Source organism: Numida meleagris, chromosome 6, assembly GCF_002078875.1.
Source record: "Numida meleagris isolate 19003 breed g44 Domestic line chromosome 6, NumMel1.0, whole genome shotgun sequence".
NCBI lineage: Eukaryota > Metazoa > Chordata > Aves > Galliformes > Numididae > Numida > Numida meleagris.
In genome coordinates, this window is record NC_034414.1 from 56,093,640 (window position 1) to 56,115,443 (window position 21,804).

At 37.9% G+C, this 21,804-nt stretch overlaps 1 protein-coding gene across 4 annotated transcripts in view; it reads right to left on the reverse strand.

The window, feature by feature from the left end:
* Positions 1-21,804, reverse strand: part of LOC110401509 (leucine-rich repeat-containing protein 9-like) — a 41,291-nt gene that overhangs the window by 5,445 nt on the left and 14,042 nt on the right. For all 4 annotated transcript variants that reach the window (XM_021402719.1, XM_021402716.1, XM_021402717.1 and 1 more), the window contains 19 exons: positions 21,379-21,496; positions 19,760-19,895; positions 18,730-18,876; positions 17,769-17,890; positions 16,494-16,703; positions 15,577-15,696; positions 14,467-14,658; positions 12,644-12,769; positions 11,554-11,691; positions 8,891-9,068; positions 8,266-8,486; positions 7,430-7,552; positions 6,815-6,945; positions 6,220-6,328; positions 5,742-5,881; positions 3,629-3,765; positions 3,203-3,420; positions 2,929-2,997; positions 993-1,085 (listed from right to left, as the gene is read on the reverse strand). In XM_021402719.1, the coding sequence (XP_021258394.1) occupies positions 993-1,085; positions 2,929-2,997; positions 3,203-3,420; positions 3,629-3,765; positions 5,742-5,881; positions 6,220-6,328; positions 6,815-6,945; positions 7,430-7,552; positions 8,266-8,486; positions 8,891-9,068; positions 11,554-11,691; positions 12,644-12,769; positions 14,467-14,658; positions 15,577-15,696; positions 16,494-16,703; positions 17,769-17,890; positions 18,730-18,876; positions 19,760-19,895; positions 21,379-21,496 (2,728 nt within the window). The remainder of the gene's footprint in view (positions 1-992; positions 1,086-2,928; positions 2,998-3,202; positions 3,421-3,628; positions 3,766-5,741; positions 5,882-6,219; positions 6,329-6,814; positions 6,946-7,429; positions 7,553-8,265; positions 8,487-8,890; positions 9,069-11,553; positions 11,692-12,643; positions 12,770-14,466; positions 14,659-15,576; positions 15,697-16,493; positions 16,704-17,768; positions 17,891-18,729; positions 18,877-19,759; positions 19,896-21,378; positions 21,497-21,804) is intronic.

The following is a 21,804-nucleotide window of genomic DNA, read 5'->3' on the forward strand; positions in this document are numbered from 1 at the left end:
CCATTATCATGCTAAAAGGGTCTATTTATACAATTACGTATTTATGCCAATTCCTGACAAGAATTAAATAAAGGATTGGTGTGGATGGACTTGATTGAGTGTGATGAGAGTATTATGGCACTAAAAAACTGAAGAAGATATTTGGAGTGGAATAATTTTGTGGTGTAGGTGCCTACTGGCAGTGCTTCTTCTCTATAAAGAACTGTGCAAAGAGTTTTGAGGAAAAGCTGGCCAAAGTGACAAGAGTAATTCTGATCTTGCTGAAGCTTCTCAGCATCCTTATAAGTTGTGTTTCAAATGTGTTAAAGAATAGTTTTTGTGATACATAAGTATGAAATGGATACATGGAGAGAACTGCCTTGGGAGTGGGAACAGGTTCAAGATCTCATCATTACTCTTGGTTGATCCTTCTATGGAAAAGGATGGTTAAAATGAATACTGCGGTCTTTTGAGCTGCGGGGAAAGAGTGCTGTTCCTCCAACAAATCTCTAGAGAAATTTCATGCTGTGATATAGAAAACACAGATCAGTTGTGGTGACAACAAACTCTTTCAGTGAGCAGAGTCATAGTGATAAAGAGAACCACAGAGACAATGAACCTTCTGTTTGTAGGAGACACGTGTTGAGCAAGCCTCCTCTCTGACTCTTTGCTGTTGTTATTGTTGTTATTATACTTAGGGAACCTAATAGTGAATCCTACTAAAAGTCTCTGTTCCAGTGAGTTTGTATTGTAAAAGGAGATGAAGCACACCCAATGAATGCAGACAGACTGACAGATGGGTGAGCACAAGAAAATAATGAGTAATAACATTGGTCACTGTGACAGACAATGGTCGCAGCAGATGCCCAACTGCTGTGAAGCCTTCTTTTGGTTTCATAGTCAGTGGCAATTTTAGGGCAAGTTCTGCAGGAGAATAAGTGATGTGAATGTTGTCCTGAGAGTTTAAGTAACATGTACTATACATTTGCTAAGTGCTGGTACTCAGCTTTTACCCTTTCTTCTGCATTTACTGCAACTCCATCTAACACTTGTAGCGCTGGCAGCTGAATGATAAGCAATGAGCGGTAGTTCTTCTTGAGATAAACCTGTATAAAGAAAAGATAATTTAACTCAGAAATGGGGTCCTCATCCAATAAGACAATCTGATAGTACCTCAGCAACATTACTGAGTGTCTGAACTAAACCTCATACCAATACTACTCTCCTAGAAACAGAATCCAAACTGGATGTAAATGACTATACATCTTTGAACAACAGTTTTCAACTTTAAGCGAACATGAATGACTGTACTGACAAAATTGCACCCTTGGGGAATGTTTGTACCTTTGCCATGATGTTAGGCAAGACAACATCAGCTTGCCATAGCCTTCAGAACATACAAGAATTCAAATGCACCGTGGTCCCTGTAAAGAAGTTAGTACTAGGAAGCAGCTTTACAGAAGAACAGGCATTGAGATGCAGACTGTGGTGGAGACACATATTGTGCTAGCAATATTTTTCAATTTTAATAAAAAAAGGTTATTGGAAAGAAAAGATTATATACCATCTGAAGCAAGGACCAAAGTGGTAGATGCTGATACTTACTGTATCCTGTGATGTACTTCTCCTTAATGCCACATCATATAGAAGAGAGCTGAGACCACCATCTCAGTCTCCTTTAGGGGGAAGTCTAGACCTGAAATTCTAAAAAGTAGACTCTGGAACAGCAGTTTCCCAAGTGAAATTTTGGCTTTTTTCCTCAGAACAATATGACTCTTCTGGCAATTACTGGGTGACATTCAGTTTGCTTGACATGCTCCTACCTTTTCATCACCCATTGCAGAAGCCAGTTAATTTACCACTCTAAAGAGTGTTATATATAAGGAGATTATAATATTATGTATAACCCTTTGAAAGTTGGCCACTGAAAATATAATCCATGACTGCATTATGTGTGTTATTCTCCAGTGTATACCCTCACCTTCTCTCTTCCATGTGTTTCAAGCTGTTGCTTCAGACCATAAAGTGCAGATTTATGGTAAAAATACTTAAGCATTTAGAACTTGGGCTTTCAGTCTAATCTTCAAGAGCCTATTTTCAAAAACAAGAACTATGAGCCATATCATCAACTGAAGTTGAAGAACTGAAAAAAGTCACATTTGTTCTCAAACTAACAAAGAAAAATGTATTTTTGTTTCCATTTCTGTTTGATGCTATTTTAAAGCTCATCAGTGCTAAGTTACCTCAATACATAAAGCTGAGATCCTACAGACTTTCTTCATACATTTGGCCCCACTGAGATGTACTTTGGATATTAAGCCTTTCTACTATGTGACGATGCTATCTGTCTTCTGTCCCATAGCTCAGTATTCATAAAATCAGAAAGGCTAGAGTTTTCTTTTCTGTGTTCTAATGGTTTGCTTCCAGGGAGGAAAAAAAAGCAAACCAACAGTTCTACATTGAAGAACAGGAGCGTGTGTGGAAAACAGGAAACCTCAAACTTCCTGCCAGGACTTTTTCAAGGAGTGCTGTGCAAGACAACAGAAAAGATTGCTACTGGGCCATTTTAAAAACAAATCTAAATTTTCAGTGATCCTTCAACATTCTATGACCTTTCTTCACAGATCTGACCTGCTTTGGAATATTGAAAGGACAGATCATCTCTGCAATGTACTCATGCAAACACATGCATTTTAAATTTATCTTGTAGCACAATGAAGAAGGGTATGCTGAAGAATGAGCGTCTTCTGATCACACTACAGCACTGACAGGAACAAGTGAGGCAATACAACCATCCTGTTCTCTGTAAAGTTTTCAAATTTAAAACAATAGTAGAATAATCTGATTACAGAAAAAAAATTAGTTTCCATAATTAGAAAGGGTAGGTACTCAGTGTTTAAGGTGAAATACATATCTGCTTTATGTAACAGTGATAACCATCATACTCACTGGATTTCCATGCAGTGAGAGCACCTTGAGACACGGAATAACTTGAAGTTTTTCTAGTTCGGATAATTCCTGTCCGAAAATTAACAAAAAATTAAAAAGTTAAAAAATTGTACGTCAGGAGTTCTCAGAAATCTTGCAGCTGCTGTATATACTTGGGGGAAAATACAGGTAATTTTACTGAGGAAAGTCCATCGAAGAAAATGGGATTTTTGTCTGAATGAAGTCCACAACATTTAGCCATCGAATCTCCAGCGTTAACAAAAGCATACTGTACCTGAATTCTGTTGAACTGAAGAAAGAGTTTCTGTAATTTTACCAAGGGTTTTAAACCGTTCAGTTCTCGTATGTGGTTTTTCTCTAGATGAAGACTCTGAAGACCACTCTGTCCAGCAAGAGAGCCTTGTGAAATTCTTTTAATGCGGTTATGGTCCAGCACCAACTCCTGCAGAAGCTGGAGATCTTCAAGTCCTTCAATTTGGCTGATAAAATTTCCTAATAAACCAAGAGTAAATGCATGAAATTTCGCTGCTCGATAACTGAGGGATCATAGAGCCTTGGTAAGAATTAAAGCTGGGGCACCGTTCTCATTGGGCCAAGACCAGAGGAGATCACCACAAATTCAAGACACAGGTAAGACTGGACATAAGGGAAGAACTGTAAAACACTTGAATTAATGTAAAAAAAAATTATCACTACCTACCCTGCAAAAATAGAAACTTCAGGTTTTTTAGCCTTCCAAGCTGTAGGTGAGCCATGTCAGTAATGCCATTATGGCCGAGATGAAGAACTTCCAAACTCTGCATTATCGGAGGCAGATTTTCTCCAAACCCTGCATCTCTAAACCAATAAAGTAAACAAGAGTATAACTTCATGGTTTTCCTTGGAAAAAAGGAATGTCAGATTTTCCCACTCAAAACAATGAGGAAAAGCATGTATGAATGACTGCAACTAGAATGAACAGGTTTCACAAAAATTACACCTGAACACAAAAAAAATCTAATGAGAAATGAAATAAGTACTAGTTGGGGGATCAAGACCACGGAAATAAAACAAATACAAAACATACTGTTCAGCCTGGAGAAGAGGAGAGGGGATCTTACCAGTGCTTATAAATGTCTAAAGTACGGGGAGTGAAATGGATGGGGCCAGGCTCCTTTTAGCAGTGCCATGTGACAGGACAATGGGCACAAACTGGAACACAAAGAAGTTCCATATGAACATGAATGAGAACAGAGAACTGGCACAGGCTGCCAACAGATGCTGTGGAGTCTCCTTCTCTAGGGACATTCTAAGCCTGCCTGGACACTTTCCTCTGCAACCTACTGTAGGGAACCTGCTTTAGCAGGGGGTTGGACTGGATGATCTCCAGAAGTCCCTTCCACCCACTATGATTCTGTGATTCTGTAATTATTGCAAGCCCTTTCTGAGTCTCCAGTTTGTGCGAAAAATGCTCATCTCTCACAAGAGAAAAATGAGCACATAAATTTGTCACATTATGATGGAAGCCCAAACACCCCATATCCATGTGTACTTCTGCCAGTGTTCCTTTTCCACAGAAAGTCTGAATCAAATTCGTGTTTTCCCACACCCCAGATGCTGAGCATATGCAAAGAACAAAGGCAAGAAGAGTCTGGTGAGCTCTTGAGAAGTATGCAGATAACAGCTAGGTTTTGCAGGATTCTCTGATGCACTGCTACTGTTAAGTTCATAAAATTTGACCAATGTGTAGAGGGAACTCTGCATGGTTACTTTGGAAGTCTTTTCTGATATGATAGAACTGAATTTGACTTTGGGTGTTTTCTTACATGCAGAAGAAAGTAAATGAATCCTGACAGATTTCAGAGGTCTTAGTCCTGTGTACAGATGAGAAATGCAAACTGAAAGGTGATCTGACAATGCTCTTTAGAACACAGGCCAACCTAGTGTAGCTGGCAAAAGGAAGAAGAAAGAGGAATGACCGTCTCCTTTGAAAGATGAATGAAATATTCTCACTTATGAAATAAGAGAAGGAAAAGAGGTTTAATGGCAGGATAAATCAGAGAATCGCAGAAGGGTCCCACAAGGACCATCGAGTCCAACTCCTGGCTTCACACAGGACCACACAAAATCCAAACCCTATGTCTGAGAGCGTTGTCTGAATTTTGGCTGAGTATACAAAAGATTTCTTTATGGTCATAAAAGGTATTTTATCCTGAACTGGCTGAACAAATTGATTCTAATAAGTGTTTGTGATGGCTACCAGAATAATACACAGCACAAGGCAGCTGTATTTTCACAAACCAGGCTCGAGAAACTGAAATACTATCTCAGCATATTCCTCACATTGATAAAATTTTGTAGTATAATGTACAAGTTTACCTGAAGAATGCAGCACAGAATGTCAATGATCAATCTGATCAGATGTACATGTCCATACTGTTCCAGATCAAACCAGCAGCCAGAGAAAGTTAGAAGGTTCCCTTATTCAAAACAAAATCCTTTGTAGAAAGGTGAATAAATGTCAACGTGTGCCTAGCTGTCTGTGTGACAGGATCCAAAGTACAGGTGACAAGACACTAGTATTGTTATTTTGATGAAGAACTGGCCTGACAACTTGTATCCAAAGAATTAGGAAAGAAAAGCCAACTAGATGATGCCAAACATGCCATAAGTGTGCAAAATGAATAAAAAAACAAAACAAAACCCACAACAACAACACAACAAAACACCCAAAACAGAACAGCAAGGAGCACTGAGCTACTGGCGGAAGACTCCTCTTCCTTCCTCAGTGGATTAAAAATGAGTCACCATCATATTTTAAAAGCTTCTGGTACCTTCTTCCTTTGGTATATTCTTCTTGTCCGTACCCACTAGAGACCACCTTCCGGTGCAGTTGCTGCCTATTTGTTATCTCATTTGCAGACTTTTGTCCAGGCAGTATTGATTCAATGTGATTGTAATTCAGACATAATACCTTACAAAGGAAACACAGTTAATCAAATGAATGCTCCACTGCTAAGGCATGCAAACCTGCCAATTACATTTTTCTGACTTAGAAATTTGATTTTTTAGAAACATAATTGGTCAGTCTAGAGTACTTAAAAATGTCTGGTGCAATTCACTGATTTTTTAGGATCAGTTTAGTGAAACAATTTTGTAAAATTGAAACAGTGGTCACAGCTTTTTGCCAGTTGAATACTGTTGTTACAAAACAGCAAACAGCATACTGAATGAGATTAAAGATGTATTTTCAGTCTAAGGAAATTAGTTTATTATTATTTCTAAAAATAGAAAAGACTGTCATGAACTCACCTTGACATTAGGAAGGAAGATTAATCCACTGAAAGACGTGAGATTGTTGTTCTGTAAATTCACGTTGTTGACATTTCTAAACTCATCTGCTGGCACCAGCTCTACAGCTCTGAATTAAGAATATAATTATGGGTTTAGAGTGCACATAACATCAGAAAATAAGATATAAATGATGTACATAGCATGAGCAGATCCCTAACATGCTGGCTTTTTGGTAAGAAAGGTAACATGCTCCTATGAAATAAGCAGTCTAATGAAAACCTCAAACAAATCCACACTTTTCTTTTCCTAGTAGTAAACAATTGACTTGATTCTGACACCAAAAGCACGGGCTTGCAACAGTCTGCTCATCTTGCCTGCACAGCTCATTACTGGAATACCAGCTCCACTCCTCTAAGGCTCTTTGCTTTGCTTTCCAGCAGTGCTGGAGCTGCCATTGCTCAGATGGAGTGTTGCACTTAGCCTGAGGCTGACAGAAGGGAATTATCAGTTGGCACATTTGGTAAATACAAGTTCTAATTTCCGATGTTCACATTCTAAAGGGAATATTAGAGGCTACTGTTAACAAACAATGCATTTCTGAAAATCAACGCACCTTATGTTAGAGTTTGTCCAATTTAATTCTTGCATTTCTGTGAAGTCTGAATGTCCCAGCCTATCTGCAATCATGTCAGAAGTGAGTTTGCCTCCAAACAAATCTTTTGCACATTCTCCTTCTGCAGGTTCCTGTTAAATGCATTTCAAGTGATGTCTGATATATTAATTCAGATCTAAAACTATGATAACAATTTAAGCAAGAAACACAAAAATATTTACAATTGAAGTAACTTTAAAGGTGTTATTTTGTCTTAAAAATGTGACTATTTTTCTTAGGCAACAGACTAGTCTGTGCTCTCTCAGCTGGTTCATAATAAATAATTTTAAATAAAATACACTGGTTTCATAGTTGGAGCTGATCATGCTGATGCTCCACATCCCTAGAACTCAAGCAATGTGCTAGGACACTATAATGGCAGATACTCTTACAAAAGAAAGAAAAAAGCCTGTCTCAAAATGACTAAAAAGAAACAGAAACAAACAATTGGGTATTACTGAGTACATGAAAAGATGACACATGAGATATTATTACGTCCAGTCATCTGGAACTTGATTTATAAAAGAACAATTTTAACAAAAATTCTAGTAATAATCTGCGTACAGCATGACTTACTACAGATATGCCATCTAAAGCTTGGAGAGAGGGAAGATGGAATAACACAAAGAGCCGGTAGTTATCTTGTTTCCAGACTATTCTATTTCCACTCATGTCCAGAATCATCAGATTAGTTAAACCCTGAGAAGAGCAAAACAAATCTTTTATTAGTACTACTTTTAAATAACCATGTATAGGTGCTTTCAGGCTACTCCGTTTTCAGCCATCTCTTCAGGTGTCATCTGCAAGAGTCAAAACTAATTGATCACTTAATTGAGTCCAGATATTTTCATTTAGATTAAAAGCACTTTGCATCACCTAATCTACAAATAGAGCTCTTAAATTAAGTGAAAACTATACTAACATTCCCTAAAAAAGCCTTTGCCTTCTCACAAAGTTTTAAGAGAGTCTTAACGTAAAAAAGAATCAGGGTCTCAGGCTCCCACTACTTAGTGTCTGAAGCCAGCCAACAAAGTTTGTCATACATATGAACTGGAAAAGAATTGGAACTGCTGCATGTGTGGTTGTTTGTTGTCTGACATGCAAAATTATTCCATGGTTTGTAAGCCTTGAGGCTAGGCAGTATATGTGATATTTAACTGCAGAAAGTGCGAGCCCAATCTAACTAGAGGGTTTAGTACCTCCTTCTCCAAAGTAAATGTACTCATAAAGAAGTTACTATGGGGTTCTTATCGCTTTAGGTCTAACTGTAAAGCTAGATGAATGCAGCACCCAAAAGCAGAACCTCGCATTATGCTCTGAAGTGTAGCTTCCTCAGTTCCAAGCAGCAACATACTGTATTTCTAATGTATTAAAAACCAAATTAACCTCTGAAACAGTAAATTCATATTTACCTTTAAATGATACATCTCGTGGCTCGTAGAAACACAGTTATTACTCATGTATAATTCTGTTAGGGAGTATGTATTCTTTAAACCAACTAATGACGTGATCCTGTTGTTCTCAACAGAAATGTAATGAAGATGAGACAGATTCTCAAACACATGTCTTTTGAGGCTGGTAAGATGGTTATTATTGACACTGAGTCTTGTCAGTTTGGTGAGCTTTGAAATTCCTTGAAAAACAAACAAGATGTACTTAGTATAAAGCTAGATGTAACAGAAAAAGGTGGCTGGTACAGATGGTAAAACAAGTTATAAGGGACACAATTTGTGTTAGTAGGTCCAACCGTAACTATATCATGACCATTATATCAATTAAACGTAGATAAATATGCCAAATAAAAAAACCACCACAACTTATTTTGCTATACTGTAATTGCTCTGCCTCAGTCCCTTTACTTAAGTTCAGCTAAATACACACTCAGTAACTAGAGATCAGGTTTTTCAGTGTTTGAAAAAGTCACACAGTAGCTAGCAAATAAAAACTCACCCTCCATAATATTTCACTATGAACATTTCTACTGAGTCCTAGCTTAAAAGCCTGAATTACCACTACTGTGTGTGGTAAATATAGTACCATCAAGTGTTGAAATGCAGTTTTCATCTAAAGTGAGTTCTTCGAGGTTAAGACAAGACTCTAGTCCTTCTATTTGTGTGAGATTGTTGTTGCTAAATGATGCCCATCTTAAATGCTCCAGTTTTTCCAAGTTGGAAATTTTGAAGAGATGTTGGTCATCCAGATTTAGGACAGTGATCTGTAATAAAACTTCTCATTAGAATTAAAAGAAACCAACCAGTCAATCATCTGTAATGTAATTCCAGGTATTTATTCTATGCTCAGTTTCAATGTGTACATTTCCTACTGATATCTATGACAATTTTTTAGATGCAGGATGTGACACTTCCTCATTATGGGAAAGAACTGTTAATCTGTAATACAATTAAAAAAAAAAACCCTCAGCTTCTCCTTCAAAATCAAGGACTCTGTAACATAATTATGCCAGTTCCCAAATGTATCTTTGCAATTGAGACAATCTGAACATAGCCAGTTTTTTTTTTCCTTGTCTGTGTTTGCCTTTAGATAGCTTTGGGTGATTTAAATCTTTCTGTCAATATATGATTATTGTATTGGCTAGTCTGTTTTACAGATACTTGTTCTAAACCAAGCCTTTAATGGAAACAGGATTTCAGCATAACACCAGGGGACTGTTCTTTAGACCTGGTTATAAAGTCCAGCAGATACCGAGTCCTCAGTCACAGCTTTTATCCTAACTTCATAGTACTTCCTGCTCTTTACATACAGTACTCTTTTTTCTTTACAACCTAAATTAATACCTTCATTAATTTGCTTGAAGTAGTCTTGGATAGAAACAAGTAAATGTAGGTAGGAAATAGACATTTTGCTGTCTAGGTTGTCACAGGACTTCCTGAAACGGCGGCTGACTTCAAGCACATGGCATCAAGCTTGCTGTAGACAGGACTATCAGGGCTATCCATAACCTGTCTGCATGACTGTGACTCCCCTACTTTCTGATGACACTTCAGTATGTTAGTAAATCATTGTGCAATGGAGAAACAAGATCGTAGAGTCCCAATCAAAAAAAAATCAGATAATATTGTAGGGACCGAAAATATCCAGTATTGTAAATAAAACCTGCAACATTCAGAGTCATTAGTAACTTTGTTGACGACTAAAGAACATTTTGGGCTATATTATTTTCTTTTCCAAAATATGTGCTTTACCCTCTTTCGATCCTTTCTCTCTGATGTCACAAAAGATATATGACATATGCTAACGCATTAACGTTCCCGGCAGTTTCCGTAACCGTGAATTCCCTAATGCACATAGAATGAAATTCTATGCTCATCAACAGAGATGTGCTTTCCTCTAGCTATTCTACATTGTATTACCAAATTGAACTGACAGAGGAGCTTTTAACCTTTCATACTGAGTAGATTAACATGATTTCAACTGATGGGTCACAACAGGTTAGGATGACCTTGGATCTTTCCCCACTGACTCTTGTGGCTTTCTGTTAGCTCCCTTTCCTAAGGAAAACAGCCTAGTGTGTACATCCAGCCATTAGCCTTACCACTGGCTTTCAAACCTAGCAGTGACTTTTGGCCCAATCTGTCAGACAAGCAGTACATTGAAAGATAGCAAATTCCTATAAACTCATGAACAGCCGAATAAGAGACATAAATTAATGATTCCAGTCAAGAAAAGGCTACAGTCTTGGCTCTGCTACAGTGCTAGACACTAGAGAATCCAGGAGAGACCTTTTCTGAATGACCTCAGGGACTCTGAGTGCTCAGATCTGGCTGGGCACTGGGTGTAACTAAACAGTCTCAGTTCCATTGTAAATGTATCTCTTGTTAAACAGACCAACAGTGGTTAGAGGATGGATCTCAAAAAGTAGAAAGTGGGATGATCTGGGCTAAATAAGGAAAAGATTTCTGGTTCTTTAGAACACCTGGTTCTAGTCCTTTACAACAAAACAAGACTCGGTGCTAGTAGACAATTTTTTTCAGAAACGGGGTAGACATGATAGAGATAGGAGAGACCTGTTTCAAGTAACAGATTCATTGTTACCTGAAATCTTTAAACAACCACCGAGAATAAATTTCCTATCAGCACACTGATATCAGCGAGAGAGACATCTCCATCTGTGATAGCTCCTTAGACTTTCTGCTAGAGGGCAATTCACTTCAAACTACAGTACTCTTCTAAACACTTAGAGGACTCATGTCCCACAGCTGTTTTTGTTTCTGCTCTGCCTGTAGAAGGAACCTAGGCTTACTAGTTCAAACACGGTTATCTATGCTGCAGACAACCAATGTTAGGTGAAATTAACCCTAATCTGAATGGCTTTACATAAGACTCGCTGTAGCTTGGAGAGATCATAATGAACTGGATATAGAAATTACCAGATAATGCTTTTTTGCCTGCTTTTTGCATAAAGCCACTCCTTGGTCTTAAAAATCTATTAATGCTAAAAAGAAAATTGCGCTGCAAAAACTGTGACTGAAATGTCCTCTTCAGGATATCTGGAACCTCCTGTGAGGTATCTGGAGGCGGCTATAATCAGAAACAAGATAAGTACTTGTTAGACTTGCAAGTTTTCTGTAATATATATTTTAATCAAACAGCATAAAATGTTTAAACTAATAACAAATGAAAGCATTTACATAGATTACTCTAAGTGTTGAGATAAGTACATTAAACACTATCAGCCTTACCACTGAATACCAGTTATTATGATGTATCTGTAAATCCACCCTGTTCTTGCTGATTTGAGACAGAACTGTAGCACAAGAAAATACACTGAGAATGGGGGGTTTTTCTTCATCAGTCCTAGAATATTCCAACAGTGATGCCTAGAGGAAAAAGAAGAAAATATTTTATTAAGTGTGAATAAAATATAATGTATACAGTTCACGGCATACGGTAAAGGGCATAACAATTTTCAGTTCTTGAAAGGAACAGGTCAGTGGGTGTAATAAATCATAGATCTAACAACTCTAATGGTTTGGAAGACTCCTATAGATCTTACAGATATCAAAATTTTAAAGAGTTTTCAGTACTTATATTCTTTATAGCAGAGAAGGTAGACCTTGTTAAAACCTTCTGTATTAACTTTACAGACTGTTTTCTGGGAAGATATCTGTCCATTTCTTTGCAGGAGGATCTTCCTTAGCTTTCACTGTGAGCAGACAGTTGCATTGTGACTGTGCTCTGATCATGTAAATGTTGTGTCAGCACGATATTGAGTTCCAGCCTAGACAGCCCATGGTGTGTGTTAACTTCAGCTCAGCCTAAGATTCAGGAGTGCTTTGGGATACAGTCCAGAGCTGTTGTGCTCAGGGGTTGGGAAGATTTGCTTCATACTTGTTGTTAAATACTCTGAAAATTTACCAGTTGAAAAGATCTTAAAGCAAGAGATATTTAAAAGAAACATATAGTGCATTTGGCCACTTATTTTCCTCTCCACTGTTTCTATTTGGCAAACATTGTAACTTCCTTGCATTCTGAATTCAGCAGGAATTGGAGGTGACTGTTTCCAACGCCGTGACAAAACAAATTTTTTGGTAGCAACAGAGATCTTTGTAAGGTATGTGTTTATTAAGTGCTTTCAGATCTACTGCTAGAAGCAAGGACAGAACAGCCGTCCTCAGAAAAAAACAACAACAACAACAAAAACACAATGGAAAACCAAGTGTTCTTTAAAACATCATCAACAACAACGTCAAACATAGGTGTAGAACTATTCACATGGCTTTCCTTTTCCATAGCACTCACTGTAAGTTATACCAAAACAGAATATCATACCTGGGTTATCTTTGATCCTGCAATATAGCGTACTGCTTCTGCAGCTTCTTCATCAGTAACTGGGACTCCATCTAGGTTAGTGAGGGTCTTCAATCGACCAATGACACTGAGCCGCAAGGAGGTGGGCTTGAGGAGAGAGAAAACTGTTACTTTTTTCTGTCCTTTTTTTTTTTTTCTTTAAATACCAGTACACACCAGGAAGAGACTTCCATTTCTTTTCTGCTTATTTTACTGTCAGCTCATGGATGTCGAGAGCTTGAGCTCTGCAGTGATCTTCAACAGAGCCACCGTGTCATCCCTGCTAATGTAGTTTGCCAGAAACACACAACACCAGTTAACTTTGGGCCAATTTTGATTATCCTGATTTTAGGTGACACTGATGGTAATAACATGGTCTGGGGTCACATGGCTTACTCAGAATGTTACTAATCTTACAACACTCACTAATATATGAGCTGTATCAGTATTTATTTTATGTTTTAGGAGTTCCGTGTATAAGCTAGAAATATTACAAAGCCAAAGAAAGCTTCTGAGGACATGTGAGTGATGTTTAAAGGATTTAGAAGTGTCACTGAAGCCTCAAGACATCAACCAAATGTATCCCACAAATAGGGAGTATGTAAGACTGCCCACTGGTTTAAAACACAACACATGAAATACACACTTCTCACTTGACGAATAACAATGTCTTTGTTTGTGGATGTTATATCAATATATTCTGGCAGATAAATAACCCAAATGCAATCTTTTATGAGCTAGCTGGTAGAATGCATCCTCTGAAAGGTAATAAGGATTTTCTGCTTTGCTCTGAACTGAACTAACTAAACGTTGTGGTTGGATGTTGAAGAAGGTTTGTGTAATACACAAGATTCACCATGTTGACACAAAATTGATGGCAAAAAAATTAGCAAAATTAAAAGTTTAATCTGATAAAAGCTTCATTAATCACAACAAAGAAACACAGACTAGAACCAGTAGCTCTTATTTCTTTTTATATTTTAACATGTATTGAAAAGCATCAGTGAAGCTTCAAGGGATCAGTGGGTGCCTGAATGGAGCTCTGTTTCCTGTTGGTTTGCTATTCAAAGTATTTAAGAGAGATATTCTACTCAGACAGTATTCTGTTTGCCTGAATTTAAACTACAAAATATTAAACTTAGTATTTAAACAATCATTAAAAAAAAGACTAAGTGTCATTCAGTGCCTCAATTTTGTAAGGTTTAACTGTGTTGATTCTGACTAAGCCCTTTAAATAATGTTAAAATGTATTGATTCAGAAGAAATAAAGAGAGAGAAACATTTGTTTCAGAAGCTGGTTGGGTAATGTCAGTGTACAAGGGTCAGTCAAAGGGCTGAGTACTGGCTTTCTCTGCAAAGCTCCAGCCAGCACAGCTGTGCTGCTGCTGAGATGCACACAGTGACAGAGAGAGTAACTGTATGTAATCATATCCAATGCTAGGAACTATCTCTGCTCCCTTCCCTTACTCAGGGCAGCTGAGCCAGCAAAAGTAAAGCCATGGCTTGATTTTTGATGGCGCAGACCACCAATACATTTAAATCCTATGGGAAGTGAAAAAGATTGGAACAGAGATGTCCCTGAATAAAAATGCCACACAGCTAACTTACTGCCACTTGTTCAGGATGTGACCACGGAAAAAAAGTGAAGGCTTTGTGAGAACAAAATGCCGTAAAATGATCAAAGGCTTCTTACACCACAAGGACCTTGGAATCAATAAGGTGCAGGCCCAAATTTTAAGCCTTTATGATAAAACTGTGGACCTGGTTAGAATGCTTTCCTGGGAACTCCAAGCACTGATACCTACCTTATACCATGGGTTGTGTGTGATGTCCAGGCTTTGTAAACTGGGAGTGTGTTTACATAAGATGTTTATAACTTCCTTGGACTTTTTCAGCTGATTCCAGCTCAGGTCGAAGAATTGCAGTTTGCTCAAACCTCTAATGCCCTCAAGAGTGATCACATGGTTATGGCTTGCATCAAAATACTCCAGGTTGGGCTGCAAAATAGTACAGGTTTGAAGATAGTTGTGTGGCCAAAAATATTGCAAAAATTAATTATGGTTAAAGTAAACAGATACATTTAGTCTTTAAACAGACTTAATTAGATCCAGTGTCCAGGACTTCCCTTGCTCTATACTGTCTCTGCTGAGGGAAGTCTAGTATGTCCCAGCCACGTTCCTGTCAGGACTACAGAGGAGCCATTACCCGGCAGAGCACTTTGGCAGGTTGTGTCTGCATGACAGCCAGGAAGTTTTTGAAAGAGGGAGAGTGCATCTGGTGTTCATATTAGGAGCCTCCTATGTGGCCCGAAGGCAATCTGGGAACTGGATCCCTGGCTCCACACTGGCAAGATGGGAAAGCCCAGAGGTCCTGGCTGGGACTTAGCTGTATTTAGTTATTCCAGTCAAAAGACTACAAAAGCAGCCATGCACTGCATGGCATTCTAAGGCTGAAAATGAATACCTTCCTTACCACCTTGCTCCAAGACCATTTAGCTTTTAGCTCCTACTGTTCTCCTTTACTTCGATAGTTTTTACAATTATTTCACTTGACATATTAGGAATGAAGAAGGAGAAAAGCGACATGACACAAATCATCAAGCAGTCTGGTGGCAAAGCCAGGGGGAAAATTCAGGTACTGCATTTGATGTTACTACTTATTAAAATGAAATGACCACTATGAAGGACAGATGTGTGATAAAATGATACTGCTGTAATACCATGATTCAAACTGGAGAAAAGTGCTGGCTGCTAATAGTACCGCAGCATTTGTGATGCTAGTTTAGCCCCCATTCTGTTGGGATGTTCACTTCCTGGCTCAATCCTGTCCCGTGAGCCCACCCCACAGTGCAAGAATATTAACGCTAGTAAATGTTTCTTCTTAAAAAAACAGTAAAAAAAACCTTAATTTCTCACCAAGTCATAAATATCATTTAAGGAAGGAAATTCATTAAAGCTGATGATAAGCTTTCGAAGTGTTTTAAATCTAGAGATATTCTGCAGCTTGTTCAGGCGGTTTCCATGCAGATTCAAGACCTAGGCCAGAAGTACATCAGAAATTATGATTTTATCAGACGTGCAGTCAAATTCTGTAATACTCCATAGCTGCCTTAAAAATATAAAGCTTAGGCTAATGGAGGGCAAATATAAATACTATCCTACTGATAAATCATAAAAAGACTGTAAAAGCTGAATGCAAACTGACGTGTAATAGTGAAAGACAACGAAAGGCTATGATGAGTCATTTTTCACTTACTCCTCAATTCTTAAAGAACAGAATGGGAAGAGTGAGGCCAAGCAGACACAAAATGTAGACCCTTAGGAAAAGACAAAGTAAGAGGACAGTTACTGGTATTACAAACAGGTCACTGTAAAGTTGGGGTTTTGGTTGCACAAAACCAGAACTGCTATTCTCCTTTTTCTTAACATCATCTCTAAACACGTTTTAGAAAAGAAAAGGTGTATTTTAAAAGTCATAAAAAGGGGATTGGGAATATAACCAGCAGATATTAAAAAAAATAACATCAGTTCACAAGCTGGAGTTAAAAATGGGACAGTTTGGAAAATATTTCATAATTGGAAGTATCAGATATTTAGCATTGTTCTTCATTAAATAGGAAGCAACAGTTGTTCACATTGCATGAAACTGATAGGCAGAGGAGCACAAGTTCTACTGATATCAAGTAAACCTAAGCAACATCAGAACTGAGCTCAAATGGAAACATTGATTTTTAACTCCCTGTCTTTGGTTTAGGCCTCTGGACAACGTGAACAACAAAGTAACAATTACATAATACATTTATTCTACTGAAAATGTGACAGCAATACCTCACCTGTAGCTGACGGTAGATATTGGTCTTAGCTACTGAAAGTATTTTTTCTTCATCTAAACAAGTAATCTTAGGCCTCACTTCTACTGTTGGTTCCATGTTCAGAACTTCATCATCACGTTGCAAGTCATGAGACAGAATAAATACTTCTGTGCTTCTCTTTCTCTCTTCCATAATTATATTGCATGTTGAAAACAGAGACTTGTCTTTGACCTATATATATATATGCATATAAAAGGCTACTAAGATTTGTAAACTGTCTACTTTTTACTTAAATAATAAATCTAACATTCAGCATCAAACCAGAGAAGATTGATTAGGGAACTCAGCAATCAAGTTAGGAAATCATCTTTTTTTAGCACAGATCTCCTACCAATTAGTTATAGTTGCCTCATAACCAAGGCACTACATGATGTATATGTATATATATATGTATATATACATGATGTATGTATCTCTGGCTAGAGTCAAAGGAGGCACAACTATGTGCTGAAAGTCAGAGTCACGATAGAGCAGCCTGCAGCTGGACCATGGGACCAGGCAGACCTGACACATCAGTGAGTTCTGCTCTATTCCTTCCTGTACCCAGAGCTGAATTTCCTCATAAACTCTTGTTCATACTCTTTTGTTTCTACCAGACACACAGAGTAGCTCAGAGTCTGATATGACCCCTACCTCAGCAGCAAGTTATGAAGCTAGAGGAGTGAAAGAACAGCATCATATGGGTTAAATGTGAAAGTGAACAGAAGCAATTCTTACTAAAAGGAAAACTCTTTAGGATACCAGGAGAATGAAATACGTCTCCTTTTTTTTCTTTCAAAACTTTACAACTTGCAATTTAAACCAAACAACTAAAAAAGTCATTTGCTTACTAAAGAACCCTTGAACCCTATTTTGCAAAGTCAATACTACTGGTTGTACCTTGCATAGTACCTCAGAAAAAGGAACTGTTCACTGAGATAGGATTTATTTTTCAACTACATTTTGTTTTACCCATCAAAACTTAGTTAAAAGTGCTTTCTTTGCTATGCCTTTTACAGCTACAAAATAAAAGCTTCCTCTGTCCCTCCCTATGAGTAGAAAGTGTCTCACTGTCTTCCAAGTAAGTTTTATCTGGATCCGATAGAATGCACAGAAGAGAACCAGACTTAAACCTGAGCTTGGCAGGTCCTGTGAGCCGAGCAGGCTTTCATTTCACCAATTTTCTTTTTTTCATTTTGATATGTGAAATTTAAAACTTGACCTCTAATTTCACGCTAGCAAAGACAAAGTACGTACCAGTGTAACGTACTCAAACTCGGCGATGTATTCTGGCAGGACCAGTTCATGGTCAAACACAAACCACTCACACTGCCGCCCACTGCAGTCACGATTTCTCTGTTCCAAAGAAGCCCGCATTTCTAAAGCGGAGGAAATTGAGAAAATACATTGTTCTTAAGCATTTATTTCAGAATGTTAATAAATCAAAGTTATCTCCTTCCACGAAGGTACTTCAGATTTATTCCTTTCTGCTATTAGACTTTCTTTGCCACGCAGACTCATAAAAGAATTTAAATTGGCTATCTAACCATCCATGCAGAGCGAGTATGGGTCAAATTCCAGCATGAAGGTCACTGCCTGTGGAAGACTAACTTAGATCTGGAGATCACAGACTACTCTCCTGCACTGCTTCTGTTGCTACACTGTCCAGAACCAATTCATCACATTATGGTGCGATCACCATCCAAATTATCTTTCTTTTTCTTCCATTCTAAAAAATAAGAAACAATCCCAGTTCCTTTATAAAGAAACAGATGCTGATCCCTTTAAGCATCTGAATGTTTGGAGGGCATACCAAAGAGAAGAGGTATAATTATTACTCAATTTCCACTCTGCATTCTCTTGCAAAAAGAAGGGTAAAGTAGAATTGATCACTGAGACGATGCACACCATACAATACAGATTTAATCTCGTTACTCATGACACTGTATTTCTCAAAAGCAAGCTACTTTTAGCATGGATTATTGGCTAAAACCAGTGTGGCACAGCTCAATTCCACTCTGTGGACTAAACTGGCACAAATATTTATTCAAAGAGAGATCTTCTTACTTGCTATTGTCTTTGAAAACACGTACTTCAGCTAAGCAGACTGTTCCAAGGAATGAAACCTCTTGATACCACCCAAAGTGAAAGGCAAGTTTAGACTACAAATGTTACTTTAGCCTTAAATTTATGCCAACAAATACCAACAAATACATACCATTATCTGAAATAGAGGCATCCCTTTCTAGGCATTTCCATGGCCTGAATACTGAATTAGCTTCTGGGTAATTGACTTGACAGATGGGATTCATTGGACAAACTGGAGCACTGTGGCCAAGGAAAACTTTTGCGATGATCACTGTCCCTAAGTGTGGAGAGAAAAGACACTTAATGCTTCTAGCTTAGGAGTGGGGACGGGATAATAAAGCTATGGTGCTTAATGTAATAAAAAGACTACATCTTGGGCTGGTAGATGAATGGTCTAGTATGCATGTAATACATATGTACACATACACATATATAAAATAAACATGGAATCGTTATCAATATCTATGTTTTTCATGAAATAAATATACTTTGGCAAAAAACTAAGCATTGAAATACAACTTTTCTAGCTGCCTAATATTTAAAGTAAGTGAAATCTGAATTAGAAGTGACTTAATGAACAGTAGAACCTGTGAGGCAAGCTAATTTATGCTAAGCCATAATTCTAGAAAATTTGTAAATGCTTGATTACCTTTGAGACTTCTAATTTTTTTTTTTCAAATTTGGTTGAAATTTGATCATTCCCAAGCCACTGAAATGACAGCCACGCTGCATGACTGCCTAAGCCTTGTCTCTTCGAAACCAAGCTAAAAAGTATTTCTCCTTTTGGTACCCTGTCCTGGACACAAATTAACTCAATGTATGTGTGCCTTTCTTCACTCTGCCCTTTCTTAGAGCTGTTGGATCATGAAAAGATTAGATATATCTAATTATTTCTCAGATGAGAACATTTCCCATGGATCCCTCAAACTCCTGTCTGGGAATTACTTGTAGTAGGCCAAGTCCTTTGTAGAGCTTCCTAATATGCAGAAATGCCACTGGAACAGATTTGCACAAAGTTTCAGAGCTCATTTCAAGGTTACATATACCAACTCATGGCCACTTACAGTATTTAAAAAATGTCCTTGGACCTATAACACAAAATACAGCAATTATACGAGCCACACAACATCAGTTTTACATCCTTCCAAACTGTGAATTACCATGCCTGAATGACTCCTCAGGATCACTCCTGTTTTTGCCTTCAGCCTTGGCTTGTTGTTTCAGAAACTCTATTCTGGGACATTCACATATGCTTAGACTGTTACAAAGAACAACAGCTTCATTCCTCCCAGGCTGCTGCAAAGATTAAAGCAAGGCCCAAGTATCTTTGACTTAGTCCATCCCTTTGAAAAGTAAACAAATTGAAGCAGCATGAAAATACACACATGAATTACAATAAGGGATGACAGGCAGGAAAAGTGAAGAATAAAAAGTAAGAAAATGGTTTATGGTGTTATTTTAACAGAATGAGAGATACAGGCAAGATCCGATTGTCAGTTTTATGAGCAGGGCCCATTCTTCTGTATGCTTATATACATGTAATGCCACAAATAAGAATCTCAGTGGAGCCTTTGTAGACTTGCATGATACAAACAATAATAAAGCAAAAGCAGAAAATAGGTATCATATTTGAAGATAAAATCTTGCTGTCCAAAAATCTGATCTTTTCTCAGAGAAAAACAAGAAAGGCAGGCATGCAAAAGATTAGAAAGAAGAAAAGGAGAGTAATGGAGAATAGAGATGTGTTGCCATGAATTCGTTTTCCTACTTCATTAGTCAGAAGGAAAACTTCCTTATCTGAAATTTCTTTACCTTCGGTTATATGCAAAATCTGTCTGGACGAGATCACGGGCAGTCTGCTCTTCGTGGCTGTTTAAATGGGTGGGCTGGGCAAGATGACTCCCAGAGGTCCCTCCCAACCTCAACCATTCTCTGAGCATTTGAAAATGCTTTTTCTGTTCCTATTTTTTTACTCATCATGAAATAATATATTACACTTGTCTGGCTACTTTTTCAGACTAGTGCTGAAAAGGGTCAGTGGGACAGGACTGACAGTTTCAAGGGTTTATGATTGGGCTAGCAACTAGGATCCATGCCAGCAGAGACAAATAATTGGGGTTAGGTAGCTGGAAATACCAGAGAAAACACTCATTTAATCCTAGTACGTTTAAAGACAAAACTGACAGTGATTTAATTTTAGGACAAGGCTTGCAAACCAGGACACAGGATGCTGAATTACTGGGACTGTGATTGAAAGAACTGAAAATCCTTGATATGATTTATAATAGCCCTGTCAGGAAGAACAAAATAATAATGCTGTGTTGAAACAAATAGAAAGGAAAATTCTAAGGTAAATGACTGAAGAAATCATTGAACCAACGTGATCCATAGGCAGCAAACAGAGGTGCTGCAGCAGTGACTGTGGAGACCTTCAAACACTTCCTGCAACAGTACTGGCAAACTCTAACAGGGGGCACAAATGAGAAGTGGTGAGTGAGAAGAGATGATGTGCAACGAAAAGAGAAAGGGCAAGGAAAGGACAAGAAGGTGGCGAGGAAAAATGGGAGAGCACTAACTGTGACTTTGCTACAGAAGGCATAAAGATGTGAAGAATGAAGTAGGAGTAAAACGAAGAAATATGACGAGAACTGGGAAGAAACAGAGGAAACATGAATGGAAAACTGGCGAAAGAGGGGAGAAGAGAGCAGCACTTTTCTGACTACTCCCTTTGCTATCCTTTACTAAATAACAGCATCCTTCCATCCATTTCATAGCATACCACATGCATTTCCAGGTCATGAAAGCCATCCCCCAGTATCTGAAGCAGCTGCTTTTCCTTAACTGACAATTCAGGATTAAATACATAAAACAGATACTCCATCTTCTCTTTGTAGTTTCTGAGGAAGAAAAGACACAGGGAAAGGCTTCAGGTTTTCATTATGCTGTTACAAAAGCAGACAAAATACAAGAATAGATATTCTAACCAGAGAAAGTTTGTATACATTTAGACAATATTTATAATGTAATAGACTATAATTAATGCAAATTCGATAATATTCACAAAATTACTTGCAAGAGAAATTTTTCTGTCCTGAATCTTTATAACTGGTAAGAATAGTCTTCACTTCCTTTATTGTATTTAAAAGATATGTATCTATTTATTTGCCTCCTGTGATAGTTTCGGCTGGGGTGGAGTTAATTTTCT